Below are 20,775 nucleotides of genomic sequence, written 5' to 3' on the forward strand. Positions count from 1 at the left end.
CTGAAGACACAGTCTTGTGGTTTCTAGGAAAATGATTGTTTGTGTAAGGTGATTTCTGCTGCATATTCTTTTCACTTATTTTACCTTCTTTTGGGTTTTTTCAGTGTTTAAAACGCTGCAATCATATTCTTCTGTGTCAGTGATTCTTTGGAGAACTTTTTGATCAGTGTGGGCAGTGTACAAGATGATTTTATTATGTAAGAAACAGTGAGAATTTTCTAGGTGAATAAATTAACTAAATTGGTGTAGTTATTATGTGTGCTCATCATGTTTGAATGTTGCAGTGATTCCACCATCTACATACCAAGTTAGCATCATATGTTTTTCATCTTCTTCTTGCAGAGACACACCATTTTTCTTTTATCTTTTTGAATTAATTAGGTCATTTTAGAGGGAAAGTTCCATTATTCACCATAATTCTTATTCTATTTGTTTGTGGTTATTGCATGTCTATATGTTATGGATTCTGCTAAACATTCTCTTGTTTATTATTATCTTTTTTCTGATGATTTCATCTTTATTACTCCGAGAAAATCTTTACATGGGAATACTTTTAGAAACAAAAGATAATCCATCGTTGAAGTTGTTATCTAAGGGAACAATTTGGATGTTGATTTATAAAACTAAAAGTTATTAGTTATTAAAATAGTCAATTATTATGAACGAAAATTTATAATTAATTTGTAAGTTGGTCAAAGAAATTATTTACTAGTGTTTATATTGGTTTTTAGTTAATTAAAGATTAATTTAGAAATTAATTTTGTAGTTAATCTTAGTTGTTTGTTTTAGTGATCAATATAAAAACTAATTATAAATTTTATTTTTGATAGTGATTATTTTTGTAATTAATAGTTTTTAATTTTATAAATTAGTATATAAGTTGGTTGATAATGGGAGATTTTCTAGTAGAGTATGTCATTTGTTTTAAACTTGAGTTCTTGCTCTTTGTCTTAACATGCCATTGTAATTTTAAAAATCTTTAATAAGCTTAATTTTAAATTTTAATATATTATAATATTTAACTGTGATTTATTTTAAACTCTTATTATACAATATTTATCATTATTTTTAATTTTATAATCTTTCGTTCTACTAAATTTGGATTATTACTTGTTGGAATTGGATTATAATTACTAAAAATATTTGTTGAGGTTAGAGCTATGTCATTCATTACAAATAAATGGCATTTTGTTTCGTGGTTGAACTTTTAAGTTATTTAATGTAATGGGGAATCGTTACTTTTATTTAAATTTTACAAGTTCTTCAAACAATTATTATTTGTCATATCATCTTCATCTCTATAAGTATTTACATAGATATTTATATAAATGTTTCGGTATTTGAATTTTTCTCATATTGTATACATTTATGATTTAATGGTCGTTATTGTGTACGTGGTTTTTTTAATCATTTGATTGTGGTAGATTAATGTACAATAATGATATTATTCTCTATCATTCTAAATAATTTTTAGTCTACTCTTCAATTACAAATGGTAAGATATGATAAGTAGATTGTTTATATGATAATCATCTTGAAGAAATTTAAATATAACATTAATTATATTTTTATTATTTATTTTTAACTTGCGTAATCCAATGTTGAAATCAACAATTAATTTGCTTGAAACACTTTGAGATTCATTTAAATGTACTTCTTTTTATGGGTGATTTTTTCAAAGTATTATAAAACATGAAATAGTCAAACTTTAAAGAAAATTGAACCATTAAGACAAAATTTACATCTTATTTATATATTATAATTTTGAGACTTTATTTTTAATTGGTGTGGAAGTTTCAACACATTCTTTTATATAAACATATCGAATTAAATTTAAGATCCACTTTTAAATGTTAATATTAGAGAATTAAATTAGATATTTGATCTATTTTTGCATGAATGTTCATACGAAATTATTCACATGATAACAAATAAGCTTTAAACAGTTAAAGTAAAGAAAAGTCTGCAAGTTGGTGAGAAGAATTTGTTGATTGATTGTATTATGAAGAAAGTTTCTTTGATTTCCTAAGCAGAAGTTTGCAGAGTGGTCTCATGATTGTGGTGATTGAAAACATGGTTTGAAAAGAGATTGGAAAATGCATGAATTCCAATGCAAAATTTTCTGTAAATAGGCAAGTTGTATCAGACATGGGTGTATGAGCATGACCTCCATTAATGGCGTGAAGGACAATAAAACCTGCACAAAACATAATTTTCACCTAAAAACTGTCATATCCTAATTCCAAGGTTCATATGCCATATCGTACGAAAAGGAAGCAACTTCAAACAAAGAACAAAAGAATATATACAGCAATGATAATCATAATATAAATAAGTAAAGTTCTTCACCAGTGTTAATGGGAGACAAACTAACTTTCACGTGAAATTATATAAACATGCCCTATGATTATTTTTTTTTTAAAAAAAGAAAATATTATTGAAAAATAAAAAGTAAAAAATTCCAGAAAAGTTATAGTACTGTGTGAGAACATCAAATAATTAGTTGTTAATGAAAGTGGTAGGGTCGGAAAAACAACGTAAACATACAAAACTGTTTTTGTTGCGGAAAGTAGAATGATAGAGGTCACTAGGTAAGTGTGTTTTGTCCCATGATTCAAAGTGTTATGGTTTTTCAAAAGTAGTCAACATTTTTTATAACATTTGAACATTATCTACGTGTTATTTTGTGATTGATCCAAAATTATTTTACAATCAATAATAATAAGGATAATGATATTTAGACAAGATTTTTTTGACAACATTTGAACATTTATTATGTAAAAAATTACTCCACAATCAATAATAATAATCATAAATATTATTGTGGAGTAATTTTTGACCAATCACAGATTGACACGTAATCAATGTTAAATGTTGTCAAAAAAATGTTGTCTAAATATCATTATCCTAATAATAATCATAAACATTACCATAAACCAATCACAAAATAACACATGTTCAAATATTGTTAAAAAAATGTTGTTTAAATATCGATATCCTTTTCAAAAACAATTTATAGAATATGCAAAAAAAACATTTGTTTTTGTTAAAGCATAATCTTAGCCTGCACAATAAACTAACAAAATGTGTATATTATATTAAACATCGAATATATAATATTCTTTTTATTCTTAAACAAAATTATTAACACAGTTAATTACATGTTTTCCCTGTTATTTGTCTCAAACTATATAGTTTTTCTCTCTACTTCTTTTGGCATTGATCTACCATCACAGTAGTAAAGATGATGTTTTCTCCCTTTGTGCAAAACATTTTGTTAAAAAATATTGCAGTTTAATTATTATTTTAGGAAACCAGCCACTTTTTCCCATTTTATCCACTTTTTCTTCTTTAAGTAAAAATTAAAATAAATAGTCGCCATCATCATGTATAAGTAAAAGACCTTTTTACAAAATATTAAATTCAACCTCATGCACAATAAAAATAAAAATACTAATAGATAAACACATCGACGAATCTTTCTGCTAATAATAATAATGAAACTTTGACTCTTATGTACTTTATGGACAATTTTTCATTATTTTGGTTTATTCACATAAAATAGTTTTTACATTCTAGCTGTATAAGAAAAGAGGACTATAATGTATTTAGATTATCTAGTAACTATTATTTTTATAATATTTAAAAAAATTTAATTTCTAAAATATAACTAATTGCTTTATCTCTTTTTTTTGTTACTATTATTATTATTGGACAAATTGTTATATGTTGTGAATTCAAATATAAATATAAGAATTAGTAATTAAATATATATATATATATATATATAATTCTTATATGGGTTTAATTGGACTAAGAATAATTTGGGAGAAAAATAAGGTGGAGCTGAAGTGATTTTATGGTGATAATAAGTGTCCCCAAAAGTGGTTCTACATTGTATCGACATAGTTGAAGGAATTTTGTTTTTTTGGTTGATGAGTGGAGACACGACTCTAGTTTATTCTTTTTGGTGATGTCTTTTCCCTTTTCGTCTCTAAACTATATATTCCATTCATGCCTCCTTCTTTACATCCTCTCCATTAAACATCTCCTCACTCATTCTCTTTAAACTTTCTCTAAACTAAATGGAAATAATAAATCCATTCAAAAACATTATAAAAATTAAATATTTATATGTATTTTGTATATATTCATTTTGTAGCGTCTCAATTATATAGGAAAACATATATAATATAATTAAGATGTCATCATATATCATACTATTAAGTAGTTAGTAGACTTGATTAAAGGTTAAGGTATTATAGTCATCCATCAAATTTGCTATGAATTTAAAACTTAAACATAAGAGTACCACAAGTGGTACGAATAAAAGACTATTTCAAAATAACATGAGTTCATTGGAATACAGCCTATAGAACTACGATGTAGCTTCTCTATCTTCTTCCAAAGCTGTCTCCAAAGTAACCTCCTCGCCATCTGCTCACATCCAAGTGGATGATCATCGCAAAAGGAAACAAACGCAAACATGGCACAAACGCAAGCAAACAAGGGTGAGCTAATTATATAAAAGGCATGTAATCAGTCACACACAACTTACGAAGTTCAAACAAATATATATATATATATATATATATGATCACACAACATAACTTGTTAAACTTTAAACCGACTCGTCCGAACTAGAATGATTGTCGAGTTATGGCGGTTTATGCAATCGTGGTGGCCTCTACTGCTTTGCAAAGCCATTGCTAATGGGTTCCACCCTACCACACTCACGAGGTTAGTCCGTTCTGCGCCTTGGAGCATATTGGAAGCCTCCAAGACTAGGACCTCCTGCTACTACTCACCACATGATTCAATCCTCTCTACTTGAGAATGATTGATCATTGTAGTTTCAGGAAAACCCCCAAGACTGAGCTGTCATGCAATCATTCGACACACTACTAGGGCACCACCATGTATCCTCTCCTTGAGGATCATGGAATTACGTCCATGAACCATACTTGTTACACTTACACCAATCACAACTTTTTTTGATACATATTTTCAAACTATAATTCACACACAATACAACATACCCTCAATCATGTTGCAAAATCAAGCCACTCAAAGCAGTTATATAGACATAAATACACCCTGGAAGTCAAACAACATGAAATAGCTCAAACAGATGAGGAAAAGTGTGAAACTCATTGAACCATGTCGAACAACGCACCAAGATGCAAGGCAAGACAACAAAAATTCGCACAGCGCACCAACCTTGGTGCGCTGAGCGAATTTTCCTGATGGGGAAGCCTTTTTGCTAAAATTCGCATAGCGCACAGGGTGCACTATGTGACTCTGCATAATTTGCAGAACGCATGATTTTGCATAATCATGCGACTCACACCCCTCCAACCAATTCTAACCTTCCAACCTAACTTCTAACACTCCTAATTCATGAGATGGACCTATTTAAACTTGTGTAGATGGATTTTAACAATCATATGATGGTTCTAAAGTGATTTAAGCTTGGATTTATCTTTAATTTCTTGATTTCCATAACTCAAGGACCCAATTTCTATTCTACCAGTTCTAGCATGTTTTAGTTCAATGTTATGTGCGTAACAAGTCTTAATTGACTTATCTAAACTATCCAAACAGACCAAATGCACCTTATACTCCTACTGTCCAAAATCACTCCCTCACTTCCCGTTAACCAACCCAAAATGTTTCCCCATTACTAAACTATATATCTAATTCTCATCACAATAGAGATCTTACTTTCCCCCAATCCTCCTTACACCACAATTGGTCATCAGAGAGGAATCAGATGTCTGAATGCATCAGACTCACCGTTGACGCCAACACATATGACTAGTCACAACTGACTGGATCAGACCAGGGCTACTATATGATCAGGGATGTGCCAACTCAGGTTTTTAAGACTCCTTTATCCTACCAACAAAATGCTCTCAGCAGGTTACAATTTATTTATCCAAGTTATCCAAACTGTCCTATGGTGTTCTAGACCCCAAATGCCCAATTCGATAGTTTACTTCCCTTAACTTAACTTGAAACAGTACCTATGCACACTTACTACCCGTATCAATGCTACTACAGAATCCTTACTCCAAACCTTTCCAACAAAACCAATTACAGCCAACAAACTCATCCAAATCAAATAATAATCAACTCACCACAATTACACAATTTCACTGTTTTAGCAAAAGCGACTCAACATGCTCAAGTCCAAAAATATTGTATAACAGTACACCAAATCACAATTTATCAAACATGCACATCATACAACTCATAAAACATAACTAGCTCCCATTACCTTGGTGGTTACGTTAAACAATTCACATGAGATGCCCTAACAGTGCTTCCTAACACAAAGTTGAGCTTGCAGGACCTAAAGATCACCAAAGTGGTGATGAAAACAACCTTTTGAGCTAGAGTGGATAGAGAAATCGAAAGGAAGACACACAGAGCACATGGAACCAACAAAATCGCATGCCCTAGGCTCAAGACAGTGGAGAGAAAGAGAGGAAAACGACTTACCAGTTGGAACGAAGAAAACGTTCGGTAGAAATGAACTCTCTACGCGGTGAACACTTGAGCACCTTCAGAATCAAGGTTGAACGATTCAATTTTGCTGGAAATCTAGAGAGAAGGTAGAGCACAAGGTTAGGACAAAGCAATTGTTCTAGAGAGAAAAGGGAAAGTTTGGCAAATGAAAATCTTATTTCTGAAAAAGCTTCCCTCTAAGACTAAAGCACCCTTAACTTATGGGTCTGACTGTCCCAACTATAAAGCCCAATGACTTTCCTATTAATTTATTTGGTTTGATAATTTGGTTCACTCATTCTTTTTTCAAATATAATTTTGTTATTATATAAGTGATTTCAAAGTCTCATATTAAATATGAATAAATAAAACGATTAACAAGATTAAATAAAAAATAATAAAATGATTTATAATTTTAAGATTAAGTTGAAAATAATGTTTTGATCACTTTTAAAAGTTTTTTCACAACTCGTTAATATAGAATTTTTTATGTTTTTTTCTCGTAAAAAAACATATATAACTTATTTAAATTAAATTTATATTTATATTTGACTTTGATAAGGTATTTTATTTTAGTGTTTTAGTGTAATACAACTATAATATTATGTTTATGTAATACTAATTTAATAGCTTGTTCACAGAAACAGTTCTCACAGTACCAAAGCAATAATTAATAAGTAATTTATATTTATGGTGTGACTTGTATGGATGGAAAACGAATAAGAAAAAAATGGAAAGGAATAAAGTTTTTTGCCGTCAAAAGGGAGGAAAAAGTGGAATTTATTATGTTAATTGGATGAAGTTAGTAAGAATTATTTATAGAGACATTCTTAAAGCACATTATTGTTATTGGTGTATGGAAGATTATTAAAATGGTTGGTTTTGTGGGTTGATGAAAACTTTAGTTTATAGAATACAATAATAAGATATTACATATAGTTATGAGCATCTTTTATAAATCAATCGTTGAGAATCAAACTAAAGTTTTGGTTGGAATCAAATTTCATGCTTTTATTAGAATCTCTCTAAAAGTTTCTTTTTGTCATCTTAATTTAGTGATTCACCTTCTAATTAATTGCACACCATTAAAGTTGCTTTCTATTTTAAATTTTTAAATAAGACAAAAAATATTCAACACATAAATACGAGTGATTCACATGCAACATACAACGGATCGGTCAGACACGAATAATGTTTACTTACAATCCGATTTGACAAAAAAGAATTTATTTGTTATCTGATTATCCATACTGATATATATGCGGGTATTTTAAAACCCGCAGATATTTGTAGATATCCGCGAATATCTGTAAATACTTAAAAAAATATATTTTTATAAATAATTAAAATAAAATTATAAAAATATATAAAATATAATATAAATTTAATTTAATTTTAATTTTAACTAAATTTAACCTATAAAATATAAATTAATGTTAATTTTAATTAAATTTAACTTAATAAAATATAAATTAAATTTTTTTTTTTAGCGACTAACAGATATCCGTTATCCGTGGATACCGATAGTATATTGCTCGCACCCGACCGGTTTATAAACAGATATTAAAATACGCACTACTTAAAACTCACGTGTAATGAATATCCGCGGATACCAATTATCCGTCACAAATTTTATCTGAAAATATCCAAATGGATTTTCTTACTGCATGCAAATCTTATTTAGGAAATCTAACTTTCTTTTTGTTCCGACTAAATATAAATTTTTTTAAGTTATTGTAAAAGTTTAATGTTTCATCTTTAAATTAAATTATAAAGCATTTTCTTCCTATACTTTATAAAATCATGTAAAATATCTCTTTCAACGAAAATCCAGCAAACCAGCAGAGTAGAGTATATCCTCTATGACAAACAAAATTTCATAATAAACTATAAATAAGTATTATCCGTATGATAAACGAAATTTTAGAATGAAATATAATATATAATATTAATATGTTATTGATTGAAAATATGTTTTACATTCTTTTCATAAAATATTTTTCTCCACAAATGGAACTTGAATTGTTTCACATGTAATAAAGAGAGTTTCAAAATAGATTATATAACATGAATATTTCTCATATAACAATCAGGATTTTCAAGTACACTCTAATATAATCTTTAATATCTCGTTTGTTTTTTATAATGTTTTACACGACTTTGATAAGGTACTGAAACTAAATACCTTATAATTTGATTTATGAATTAAATATAACTTTTTTTTATAATAATTTAAGAAGGAAAATTATTTAATTATTTTATTTCTATCACATATCATACCTATTTTTACATAATATAAAATTTAAACTTTACTAATAAGCTAAAATAAAAATTATTATGTATTATAGTAATTATCTTTTAATCGTGTAAATTTCTATTCTTACCTATCTGATTCCGTTTCTAAAAGTAATTTCACTAATTTCTTTCTCTTGTTTTCTCTTTTTTCTATAAAAGACAATCCTTGTCACTGTGGTGACATAGAACAGCATCCCAATACGTTGTTAATTATACTAGGATGCTATATTAACGATAAAAGGAAATAGTTTTGAAAATTTTAAGGATTATGAAGCATAAAGTTAACATTTTAAAAATAAATTAATTAAACTTAATCATGACATAATCATAATTAATTAGTGGTTTTGACCGTGTTTTTTTGCTGGGTTTGTTTTGATAAATAATTGTTGATCCTGTTTAAATTTTATTAAAAAGAAAATATAAAAATTCTAAATAATTTTTTTTTTATCAAATAACAAGAATATAAATTATTATGACTTTGCCTATAGACGGGCCAATCACAAGTTTTAAAATAGCTGTTATACCAAAATAAAAGGAAGCCCGTAACTATACATGAAAGTTACTGGACTTTGTGTAGGTCGATTGTCTGGGCCATTGTTTTATTATTCTTGAGGTCGTTTCTTCTAGCACCTCCGTTATTTTAATATGCACCTATCAATTTTGTATTTTAGGATATGCAGTTTAGAATATATTTTCTGGTATTTTAATAAATGTCAGGAAATAAGAAAAATAAACTATTTTTATTGAAGAACAATAAAGAATTATAAAAATTTCATTTAAGTAAACTTGCCATTATTATAGCATTTGAAGTTTATAATATTTCATACAGATTACTTGGTTGTAAATAAACAATTATTTGTTATATAATTTGAATTATATACAATTTATATCATATTGAACATTTCTGTAATTACATTTTATTTAACAATAGATAAATATAGAAAGTGGTGTGTTAAAAAACATATTCAACATTTAGTAAATGTAATAAACGTATGTTTAAGAATTTTCATAATTAATATTCACAGTAATATTTTCTGCCAATAGAATTAAATATGAACTTTGTTAAGTATGGAGTGAAGTTATTATATATATATATATATATATATATATATATATATATATATATATATATATATATATATATATATATATATATATATATATATATATATATATATATGTGTGTGTGTGTGTGTAATGAGATAAATTATTACATTTTATAAAAATAGGCGTGTTTTTTAAAAAAAAATTGACAAATTTATTGAAGTGTTACATGAGTATTTGCACTAAAGTTTTATTAGATAAACAAATTGAGAGATGTTACAAAATTCATAAATGTATCAAATCATATCAATAATAAACCAAATTGTATTAGTAATAAAGTAGATAAATTTAAATATCTTTTAAAATCTATAATTTGTTTTGTAACTTTGTGGAAGAATTGAAGGAGTTGATTGTCTTTGTTTTGGAATATTCTATTGATGTGCCCAACTAGGAGTAGGGAGTTTGTTTGACAATCAACTTGACGCACTCCCACATCCTTGACCAAGGTGAGACTCGTAACTAAGACTTATATCGAGTTTGGTTATAAGACATTTTAAATTTGAACACTAGTGAGTGTTCTATTACTGTACCATTTGACACCTCTAGTACGATACTGGCTCCTGCACCATTATTGTCAGACAATTTGTCAACATGTGGCTTTCACGCTTGTCTTGGGAGCTCAGCAGCAAAATCCACCAGGTGTTGTCCTTAGATCGAGCCAAGTGGTTTGCAACAAAGACTGAACTATAATAGCTCTATTGACTAACTCACCATTCATCAGACCAAGTCAGGCTTCCACAAATTATTTGCAATAGGGTGATCTATGTAGACAACCACAAGATGACTGTAGAAATACATCCTTAGTCAGTTAGCTATTGTGAATAACGCTAGCGCCTCCTTCTTAATCTGCTAATAACGTGTCTTCGGATCCTACAAAATTCTGGTAATAAAATATATTAATTCTGTTTCGGGGACCCCTTCGATCAAGGTTGTGCTTATTGCTTCATCCAATTTGATGGGTGGACTAGCCAGGATTGTCTTTATTTCTACAAACACGACTTCATATTGCTCGTCTCACTTGATGAGAAAGCTTTTCTTCATAATCTTCAAGGTGGGTTTTATTTTCTCTGCCAACTTATGGATGAACTGACACAAAGAAGTTAGGTGGCCCACTAACATTTGCACTTCCTTTAAGTTTTATGGGCTCCTCATGTTTAGGATGATTGTTCACTTGTATGGATTCGCCTCAATGCTCAGTGTAGTGAGAATGAAATCCAAAATTTTTCCCACTCAAACACTGAAAGTGAAATTGGAGGAGTTCAACCACATGTTGTAACATTTGATATAATCAAAGACTTCCTCCATATCTCTTATGTGATCCTCAACCAACTAGGACCTCACCACCATGTTGTCCACATAAATTTTCATGCATCGACATATCTGGTGGTGGAAGATCTTGTCCACCAAGCATTGGTAAATGGCCTTATCATTCTTTAGACTGAACAACATAACCTCACAACAATAGTTAACCCACTCAGTGATGAAGGTTGTTTTGTCCATGTCCAGATTTTTGGTTGTACCTAGAGTATGCATCTAAGAAGTTAAAAATTTGATGGCATAGCGCATCGTTCACCAACCCATCATTTGGACAAACTTTGTTAAGGTCAGTTAAGTTGATGCACATACTCCACTATAATGATATATGAAGGAATTGGTAATTCGTCTGGAAAAAATCAGAGACACTCGATATTAAACAATTTCTTGCAAAAAAATGATTTTATAATGAGTTTTCATTTTATAATTTTTATCTTATCTAATTTTTCACAAACATAATGACATCAAAGGAATTGATAATTGGCCTGGAAAAAATCAGAAACACTCGTTATTATACAATTTCTTACAAAAAGTGATTTTATAATGAGTTTTCATTTTATAATTTTTGTCTTATCTAATTTTATCTAATTTTCACAAGCATAATGACATCAGAAGGAATTGGTAATTGGCCTGGAGGTTTTTTAAGAGATGATGATTCAACATCTGCAGATGATGAAATTAGAGAGGTTAGTGAAGATGATGAAATTGAAGAGATCTTGAATGAACCTGAAGGCGAATATGCCAATGACTCAACTCTTTACAAAGGTAAATTGTTTAACGACTAGTATTTCTGATTTTTTTTTTTCAGTTGAATCTACCATAGATGATAGAGAAAAGGTTGGAGTGAAAGAGATGAAAGAGAAAGGGTTGAGAGGAATGAGGGAGGTGAGTAAGGGTTTGGACGTTTTTTTTTTTTTTTTTTTAGTTTTGAGAATGAAAATAATTCAAATACCCTTAATTTTAAAACTTAGTATATGAGGGTATTTTTATCTATTAAAACCCGATACACATTGTTAAAATGTACTAACTGAAAAACAGAACGTAAGTGCATGAACAAACCCGTATAATAAATGTCATGTTTAATAATATATTATTATTGTTAAATTTGATTGATCGATCATATAAAATACTTTATTTACTAAATATAACATGTAAAATTATTTAATGTGAAATTTATTAAAATATTAAATATATTTTTATTTGTTGAACTTTTTGTTTACAAATTTAAAAAATAATAGACATAGTTTTTTTAACTATTAAATTCTTTTTAAGGTTTTATTTTTATATTAATTGAAAAATGTATTCGATATGTCAACAGAATTTGAAGTGATTGATGAATACATAAAAATGTTATATCCCATTATTTAAAATGAATGCTTTCAATACAACTAAGTAGAATTGACGACTCAGTGTAACAATGGTCCTAACAATAAGCAAAATGACATTTTTTGGGTACATTTTTCGTTACAAAGAAGCTTTTCTAAGTTATCCCATTCTCACTTATTTTAACTTTACCATTCTCAACAAAACTTCTTATTGAAACTCTGCAAAATTATCCCAATAATAGTACACTACATTTTTCAAATATTCTTTACCTAATCTTCACATTCATCCTAGCCACCTTTAATTTAATTTCATCTAACATTAGTAATGAAGTCAAAAGATATCTCACTTTTCATGACTTTCAAGTGAGAAAAACTTCTTCTAGGTTCTAGCTCACAATTTATGGAAATGCTAGCCACACATGCCACTAATTAACCTAATAAATTATTGCAATATTTTGGCAAAAGAAATTGATTGCAATTTTGACCACACATATGAGAAAAATCTATTATATTGTTTAATAATTTGGATGAATTATTTTTTCAACAGATAAATGATTATATATTATTTATAAAAAATATTTTTTAATACAATTAAATTTTTTATATTCATTTGATATTATTTTTTTTTATTTTTTCTTTTTTAATACAAAAATTTACATTTTTATAATTTTATAATTATTATATTTTTATATTCTGTGTCAAATGAATGTAAAACCATATCATGATTCCATTAATCTAATATAAAATAGGAAAAAGTTTTTTTAACAATATTTTTTTAACAATTTTTTGATAATATATACGTGACAGCTTGTGATTTATCGGTTTCAAATATTTTTTTTAAAAGTAAATTCAAATAGATCACTCAAAAATAATGAAAACGTGTCTCATTGTAGAAAAAGTTATCAGTGAAAATATCATCATTTTATAAAATAATGTATTGATAAAAAGTCTAACATTGATATTGTTGTTAGGTTGTGGCTTAGAAGTGACAACGTAGTTAGGAAGGAATAAAATTATAACAGTTGTGTTCCACTGGGAAATGAAATAACCCAATTAATAAATAAATTATGGGGAAGTCTATGTCATCACGTCTCATCTTGCTATGCATGCATGGGGTATGAGCAAATTTGACAGTGATGTGAAGTTTTCTTTTTCCCACTAATTCTGCTGTTTCTCTCTTTTCTGTTCTACTGGGTATACTTTTTAGCATGTGTAATGTATATATGATGTATGTGCATGTGGTGAGGGTGATTACCAATGGCTACCAGTAATGAAAAAGAAACAGTCAAAGGTTATGATTTCTGATGTTTCCTCCATCTTCAGGACTTCCAACATTAACTTTTTGCTTAATCATCATTCAAATTAACAAACTGAAATGAATTCTCCCAAAGAAAAACTTTTGAAGAAGAATTACAAGTAGCAAGAATCTGAGTTTAAGGTGTTTCTTATTTTATGATCATCAAAGACTTAGTTCTTGACTTGAAGTCAAAGATATCAGAATCCAAAATGAATGAAGAAAACAGAGACAAGATATCTGTTGTGTTATTTGATAATATATGATAATGAGAGACAGGGTAATCTATGTTGTCTGAATGGTGAGGGTGGCATGAAGTGAAGAGCAGGATGAGTGATAATGAAGATGGTGGGAAGTGGGTCCTCCAACAGCATTAGTGTGTGTGAGTGGAGGAAGTTGTGCACTAGAGATATATGGAAGCTGCATTGTCAAGCAAAGCAAACACCAAAAGAAAAGTGGCATCCAAACAAACATGTACATCATATAACTCTTCTCTGTTCATTTCCATGCTTCATCCTTCATCCTTCATTTTTCACCTACTACCACAATTTCTTTAAACCCCACTTCCATTCAATAAACCAACCAACTCCATCCCTTTCTCTTTATCCTTGCTTCTTCCTTAATTCTAGCTCAGCTGCTGTTTAATCCTTTACAAACTTCATCTTTTTGCCTGCTTTCTTCCACTGATTTCTAACTTTCTCTATAACCCACTTTTTGTTTTGTTTTGTTTTGTTTTGCTTTCATTTGGTCTTTTATGTATCTTCAAGGTGATCATTGATGATCCAAATATCTACACCTACTCTTTTTCTCTGGTGTTTCCTGATTTTGGAAACCTTTTGACTTGTTGCAAAGCAAAATTCCACGGCATAACAAGGGTTGGAATGGATTCATTCAATCAGAATTGTCAGAACAGCAGCTTCAGGTACAGTCCAAATTTGAACACAGGGACACATGCTGATGAAGAAGCTGAATTCTCAGGGATTCTTGATATCTTTGTCCATCATGCCAGGAATATTCATAACATATGCATCTATGACAACCAGGATGTGTATGCCAAGTTCTCTCTAACTTACAACCCTGATGAGACCCTCTCTACCAGAATCATCAATGGAGGTGGCAAAAACCCAACATTCAATGAAAACATGAGGATGAAGATTAGACAAATAGACGCTGTTCTGAAATGTGAAATTTGGATGTTTAGCAGGGCAAGGATTCACATGGAAGACCAGCTATTGGGATTTGCTTTGGTCCCAATTTCACAAGTCATTGGCAAAGGAAAGGTAACCGAAGATTACAGCCTTTCTTCCACTGATCTTTTCCACTCTCCTGCTGGAACCGTTCAACTCACACTGGCTTTAGACCCCTCTTTGGCACTCGATTCCTCAGTGAATTTGATACCTGAATCGGCAAAGACTTCATCCATATCATCAGAAGTCATCTTGCTTGATAGAAAGATCTCAGAAGTTATGTTGGACCCAGTTGAGTATGCAAGAATTGAATTTCCTGACATCAGTGTTGTGAAGGAGAACCAGCAAATGGTGTCCGAGTACTTCAATCTTGCAGCTCATGGTACTTGTTCTGCTCCTTCAAGGTCCAACATTGGAAGATCTCTACCATTTCTCCACCTTGGTGCATGTCCTCAACTTGATGATTACGAGATGACTATGAGTCCCCCAGATGAGAATCATGTAGGCTCCCTTTCTCCAAACGAGAGCATTCAGAATTCATGCTTCCTAGGCTCCACTATCACAACCTTGAGTGATGATAGAAACTCAGCAGATTCAGTTGAGAAAAAGAACCCCTTGAGCACTGGTGACTCCTCCAATTCTGTCACTGTGTCAATCACTGTGGAAGGTAGTCAAAACTCTGGTGGTGCTTGTCCAGATACCCCAACTTCTAAGAAAGAAGGTGAGACCCCAAATGAAAAAGATGCAACCTTCTCAAGCAACGAAAAGGAAAGCAAAATCACCAATAAGAACACAACAGAAGCTTCAACGTTTGGTCAAGTTTTTTCGGCTCCATTAGGGAACATCAATCTTGAGGCCGAGCAAGCTGCTATGCAAAAACAGATAGTGGACATGTATATGAGGAGCATGCAGCAGTTCACTGAGTCCTTGGCAAAAATGAAGCTCCCCATGGACCTTGACAAGCCTGAAAAAGTTGATCATGGCGATGGTGATGTGATTCAGAATCATGAAAACAGCAAATTAGAAACTGATAACAAGAAAAAGGATGGATCTCGTGTGTTTTATGGTAGTCGAGCATTCTTCTAATCATCTCTTATTGTTGAAAATAGCAAGAATGAGATTGTGAGAAATTACTTATCGTAACATCAGGTACCTACCTCAATTTGCTCAGTGATATTTATTAAAGATTTTAGTTAGTCCTGGTTTGTTTGACCCTCACTTTAGATGATCACAATAGTCTTCTGTTTTAAATTTCTTGTTGATTGTTTAACTCATGGCTCTGTAAGCCCCAAAACACCATGAGTATGCATAAGTTTTCGTGATCAAAACAAAACTTTTGTCAATTTGCTACGCCATTAAAATCAGAGTGCACTTTTCTACGTTTATATCAATACATTGTGTTGGAAATATCAAGTAGACTAGGTATTAACAGATTGTCTGATGGTGGTCCGATAACGGGTCGAACAATATGTCTAACAAATAACAATATAGCTAGAATAAATTTTAACAATGACTCTGATACCATATTAGAAGTGAACTTTAAATCTAACTTAATCTTTTAATCTCACCAAACCAGTTTATAAGATGAGGTTTGTATCCATTATGTCTTATCTCTATCGACATGAGGGTTTCAAGTTTATCATTCAAAAAATAGTCATGAGCAAGTGTAAGAAATCTTAACCAAATTTTGTTAATTATTGTAATTCTGGTGCATGGTGGGGTAGATTTACCAATTTTGTCAACAGGATGTGTGGAGGTGATAGTGAGAACGGTGCAAGAAATAGAGATGATGAGAGGAGACAAGGAAATCTAATATAATCCATATCCATATTGGTGTTGTTATTGCTTATTGCAGAATCAAAATTGCAAAATGCGTCACAATTGTCAACGTAACTGCAACAAACTAAATTGAAGTGAAAAAGAATTAGTGAGGTTTAGGCAAGAAACCATAATCAAAGTAGGCACATCATCAATCATACTCTATTTTGGTTAGTAGTGTTGCTTAAGGAATAAACAATCTATTTTTGTGTGCTTAGGACAAAAAATCGACACCGCCAACTTCGTTTGATGAAGCAAACACATTGAATTGATTGGCCTCGGAACTGGTCCATACTAAGATGTTGATGTTGACTATGAATTGCTTGCTTTATTGTTAACCATTTTTCAATGCTTTGCTTTGAAATATTCATATCTCACTTTCTCATCAGTTATGGGACAATACTGTCCCAATTATGCTTTTATTTCATCGGAAATTTCTCATATACATATTTATTATATATTTTTTATTTTTTTAATAGATTTGAAAATTCCTCTCAACGGAAATGTTTTTTAATTGGTAATAATTCTAATTTAAGAAACTTTTTTAGTTATGAGGATTATTTATGAAATAACCCAAAGTGTACTACTATCAAGTCAACCAAAGTTCCAATTTTAAAATATATGAAACCATAAATTGTCACTACTTTTATAATTGAATTGGATTAACAATCCTTATCCATATTTACAAAAATAATATTAAGGGTTTTCTCAAAACTAATTACAAAAATTGATTTGGTTTATGTGTTGATTTTAAACCTAAAATGGGTTTTAGGTTGTGACCCAGATGTAAATCCAAAGTTTTTGAAAACATTTTTAACTAGAAGCTGGTTTTTCAAAAAGCAGTTTTAAACTTGGAAAAATCAGTTTGTTGCAATTTTTTTTTTCCGAATTCTATTCTTTTACTATCATAATTTTTTTTCTAGGAATTAATATTTGTTTCTGGAAATACAAGTCCTTTTTTCTTTTTCTTCTTTTTTTTTCATTTTTTCTATTTTTTTAATAATTACTTTGTTTTAGTATGTAATTTTTTATAGATTTTTTTTAATAAATAATTTGTCAACTTTATTGATTGAATTGAAATGATTGCTTCAAAAATCATTGAATTATTCTTCCAAATTATTGAATCTATTTTATTTTCGATCAATTTATCGAATTTTTTAGATTTCCTTTTTAAATAAAGAAATAGAGAATCTATCTGAATTTTACTGAAAATATCATGTTAGAAATAATTAAATTTATTGTGTTTTAAAACTAATTTGAATAGCAACTAGCTTTGTTCACCAAATTAATATTTGACTTCGTCTCATTAAGTTATATCTTGAACTTAAACTTTATAAAAGAAAAAGAATCCTTTTAAATAACAATTTAAATTTGGAATTAAAAAGTTTTGAAACCAATTTTTTATTACTAATACTATATATATATATATATATATATATATATATATATATATATATATATATATATTTAGTTTTGTTTTTATGCATGTAAGGGTATTCGGGTTTATTATTTTCTGAATAACTTCAATTTCATAACTCTAAATAAAAAATTAAAAATATACAAAATTAAATTTTACGTATTCTTTAATGAATATTATTTTTCTCATAAATTTATTTTTCTCACTTGATTTTTTTTAAAATATTTAAATAAATCTCATTAAAAATTATAAATAAATAGTGAAGATTCATGTTAAATAGTATGATACCCGAATTCAATAAATAAATAAGTAAATACTTGTATTTACTATTTAAGAGTATTCATTAAAAATATTCGTTTAGTATATATCATATGTCTTATTCACAAATATGACTGTTACATATTTCTTTTTGTCATATATGATATAATAAAACTTAAATATTTATAGTGACGGTTTTAATATTAATTACTTTTAAAATGTTTTTAAAGAATCATTAATATAAATTTAATTCGCATTATTATTTGTTTTCTCACTCCTAAAATACATTTAAACAATTTTGTAAATATTTCAAAATGACTATCACTTCATTCTAAGGTACATATAGGCTAATTTTTATCCTATACAAGTTACAAATAACCAATTAACAGTCATGAAACAATTTCTTCACCCTAATACCTATTTCTCAAACTCACCTACCAAAACCTTCTTTTTTAACTTCAGCACCCAAGTATTTGATCCCTCCTCCCTCCAATCACTGTGAGCTAAATTTCCAACATCAAAATAACTTTCATATTACATCATTCAAGAAAGCAAAGACATAAAATTTCATCATATCAAACAGATTACACAATACAATAACATATACATCTAATTGAACTAACATATAATTACTCAAATTAATACTCAATCAAGTTAATAATCAAACAACCACTAAACTTACAAGACAATTATAGCTAATGTTAAAATGTCTAGCTTCCCTTAGAAATGATATTTTTATTAAAAATGATAATGTTACTCTAATATCTTGTATATTTTTATTAAAAATGATACAGATATGTTTTTAGTCCCTATATTTTGAGGGGATTTTGGTTTTAGTCCATTTTCAAATTATGGTACAATTTAGTCCTTCAATTTTATTCAATTTTAGAAAACTCTGGTTTTAGTCCTTTCTACCAAATTTTTTTAACTTTATTTGTTGTTTCAAGCACGTTTTATTATAGCATTTGGATTGTTTACACTGTTTGACACATTTTTACTTCAATGTTAACTGAGAAACGCGTTTGAAACAACAAATAAAGTTAAAAAAATTTGGTAAAAAGGACTAAAACCAGAGTTTTCTAAAATTGAAGGACTAAATTGTACCATAATTTGAAGATGGACTAAAACCAAAATCGCCTCAGGGACTAAAAATATATTTATCCCTAACTTTTAAAATGTTATTACTTTCTGAATAATTTCAATTTCATAACTTTAAATAAAAAATTAAAAATATATAAAATTGAATTGTAAGCTATTCTTTAATAAATATAATTTTTTTCACTTGATTATTTTAAATATTTAAATAAATTTCATTAAGTTAAATAATATAATATCCGAACTCAATAAATAAATAAGTAAATACTCGTATTTATTATTTAAGAGTATTCATTAAAAATATTCAGTTAATATATATCACCTGTCTTATTCGCAAATATAACTGTTACATATTTTTTTTGTCATATACAATATAATAAAACTTAAATATTTATAGTGACGGTTTTAATATTAATTACTCTTAAAATGTTTTTAAAGAATCATTAATATAAATTTAATTCACATTATTATTTGTTTTTTCATCCCGAAAATACACTTAAACAATTTTGTAAATACTTCAAAATAAATATCATTTCATTCTAAAGTGCATATTGGCTAATTCTTATCCTAAACAAGTTACAAATGATCAATTAACAGCCCTGAAACAATTGTTTCTTTACCCTAACACTTATTTCTCAAACTCACCTACCAAAACCTTCCTTTCTAATTTCACCACCCTAGTATTTGATCCCTCTTCCCTCCTAACACTTTGAACTAAATTTCAAACATCAAAATAATTTCATATTACATCATTCAAGACAGCAAAGACGTAAAATTTCATCATATCAAACATAGATTATACAATACAATAACATACACATCTAATTGAACTAACATATAATTACTCAAATTAATACTCAATCAAGTTAATAAGCAAACAACCGCTAAACTTGCAAGACAGTTATAATTAATGTTAAAATGTCTAGCTTCCCTTTTCTTAAGGAAAACTACCACAACTCTAAGAACGTCCGGTCGTTGCTTCCACTGCAAGGAATTATAGAAAAGCCTACAACTCAACAGTTGATGATAGGAATCAAACCTTAGAACCCCAATTTGGCCAAGAATCAAGGAAGAAGCACATTTGGTACATGCAAAACATATTACTTACTCTAAATAAAGAATTGACTGGATAGAAACATATACCTCGTTGCCATGATC

The 20,775-nt window shown here is 28.9% G+C and overlaps 1 protein-coding gene across 2 annotated transcripts; it reads left to right on the forward strand.

Annotated features, from left to right (window-relative positions):
• The first annotated feature begins 14,102 nt into the window (after nt 1-14,102).
• Nucleotides 14,103-17,163, forward strand: LOC106763099. Of its 2 annotated transcripts, XR_002668118.1 has the most exons (2): nt 14,103-16,178; nt 17,066-17,163. XR_002668118.1 is itself a non-coding variant. In XM_022781909.1 (1 exon), the coding sequence occupies exon 1, from the start codon at nt 14,724-14,726 to the stop codon at nt 16,113-16,115; it is 1,392 nt and encodes a 463-aa protein (XP_022637630.1). In that variant the 5' UTR covers nt 14,103-14,723; the 3' UTR covers nt 16,116-16,414. The 2 variants fall into 2 exon arrangements, 1 of the variants encoding a protein (XP_022637630.1); XM_022781909.1 differs by lacking the exon at nt 17,066-17,163 and having other exon boundaries at nt 14,103-16,414.
• Nucleotides 17,164-20,775: the final 3,612 nt, after the last annotated feature.

This window comes from Vigna radiata, chromosome 6 (assembly GCF_000741045.1).
Source record: "Vigna radiata var. radiata cultivar VC1973A chromosome 6, Vradiata_ver6, whole genome shotgun sequence".
Lineage (NCBI taxonomy): Eukaryota > Viridiplantae > Streptophyta > Magnoliopsida > Fabales > Fabaceae > Vigna > Vigna radiata.

What these genes read in the sequence shown, in the direction of transcription:
- LOC106763099 (XM_022781909.1), top strand. Translation starts at nt 14,724, where the DNA reads ATGGATTCATTCAATCAGAATTGTCAGAACAGCAGCTTCAGGTACAGT.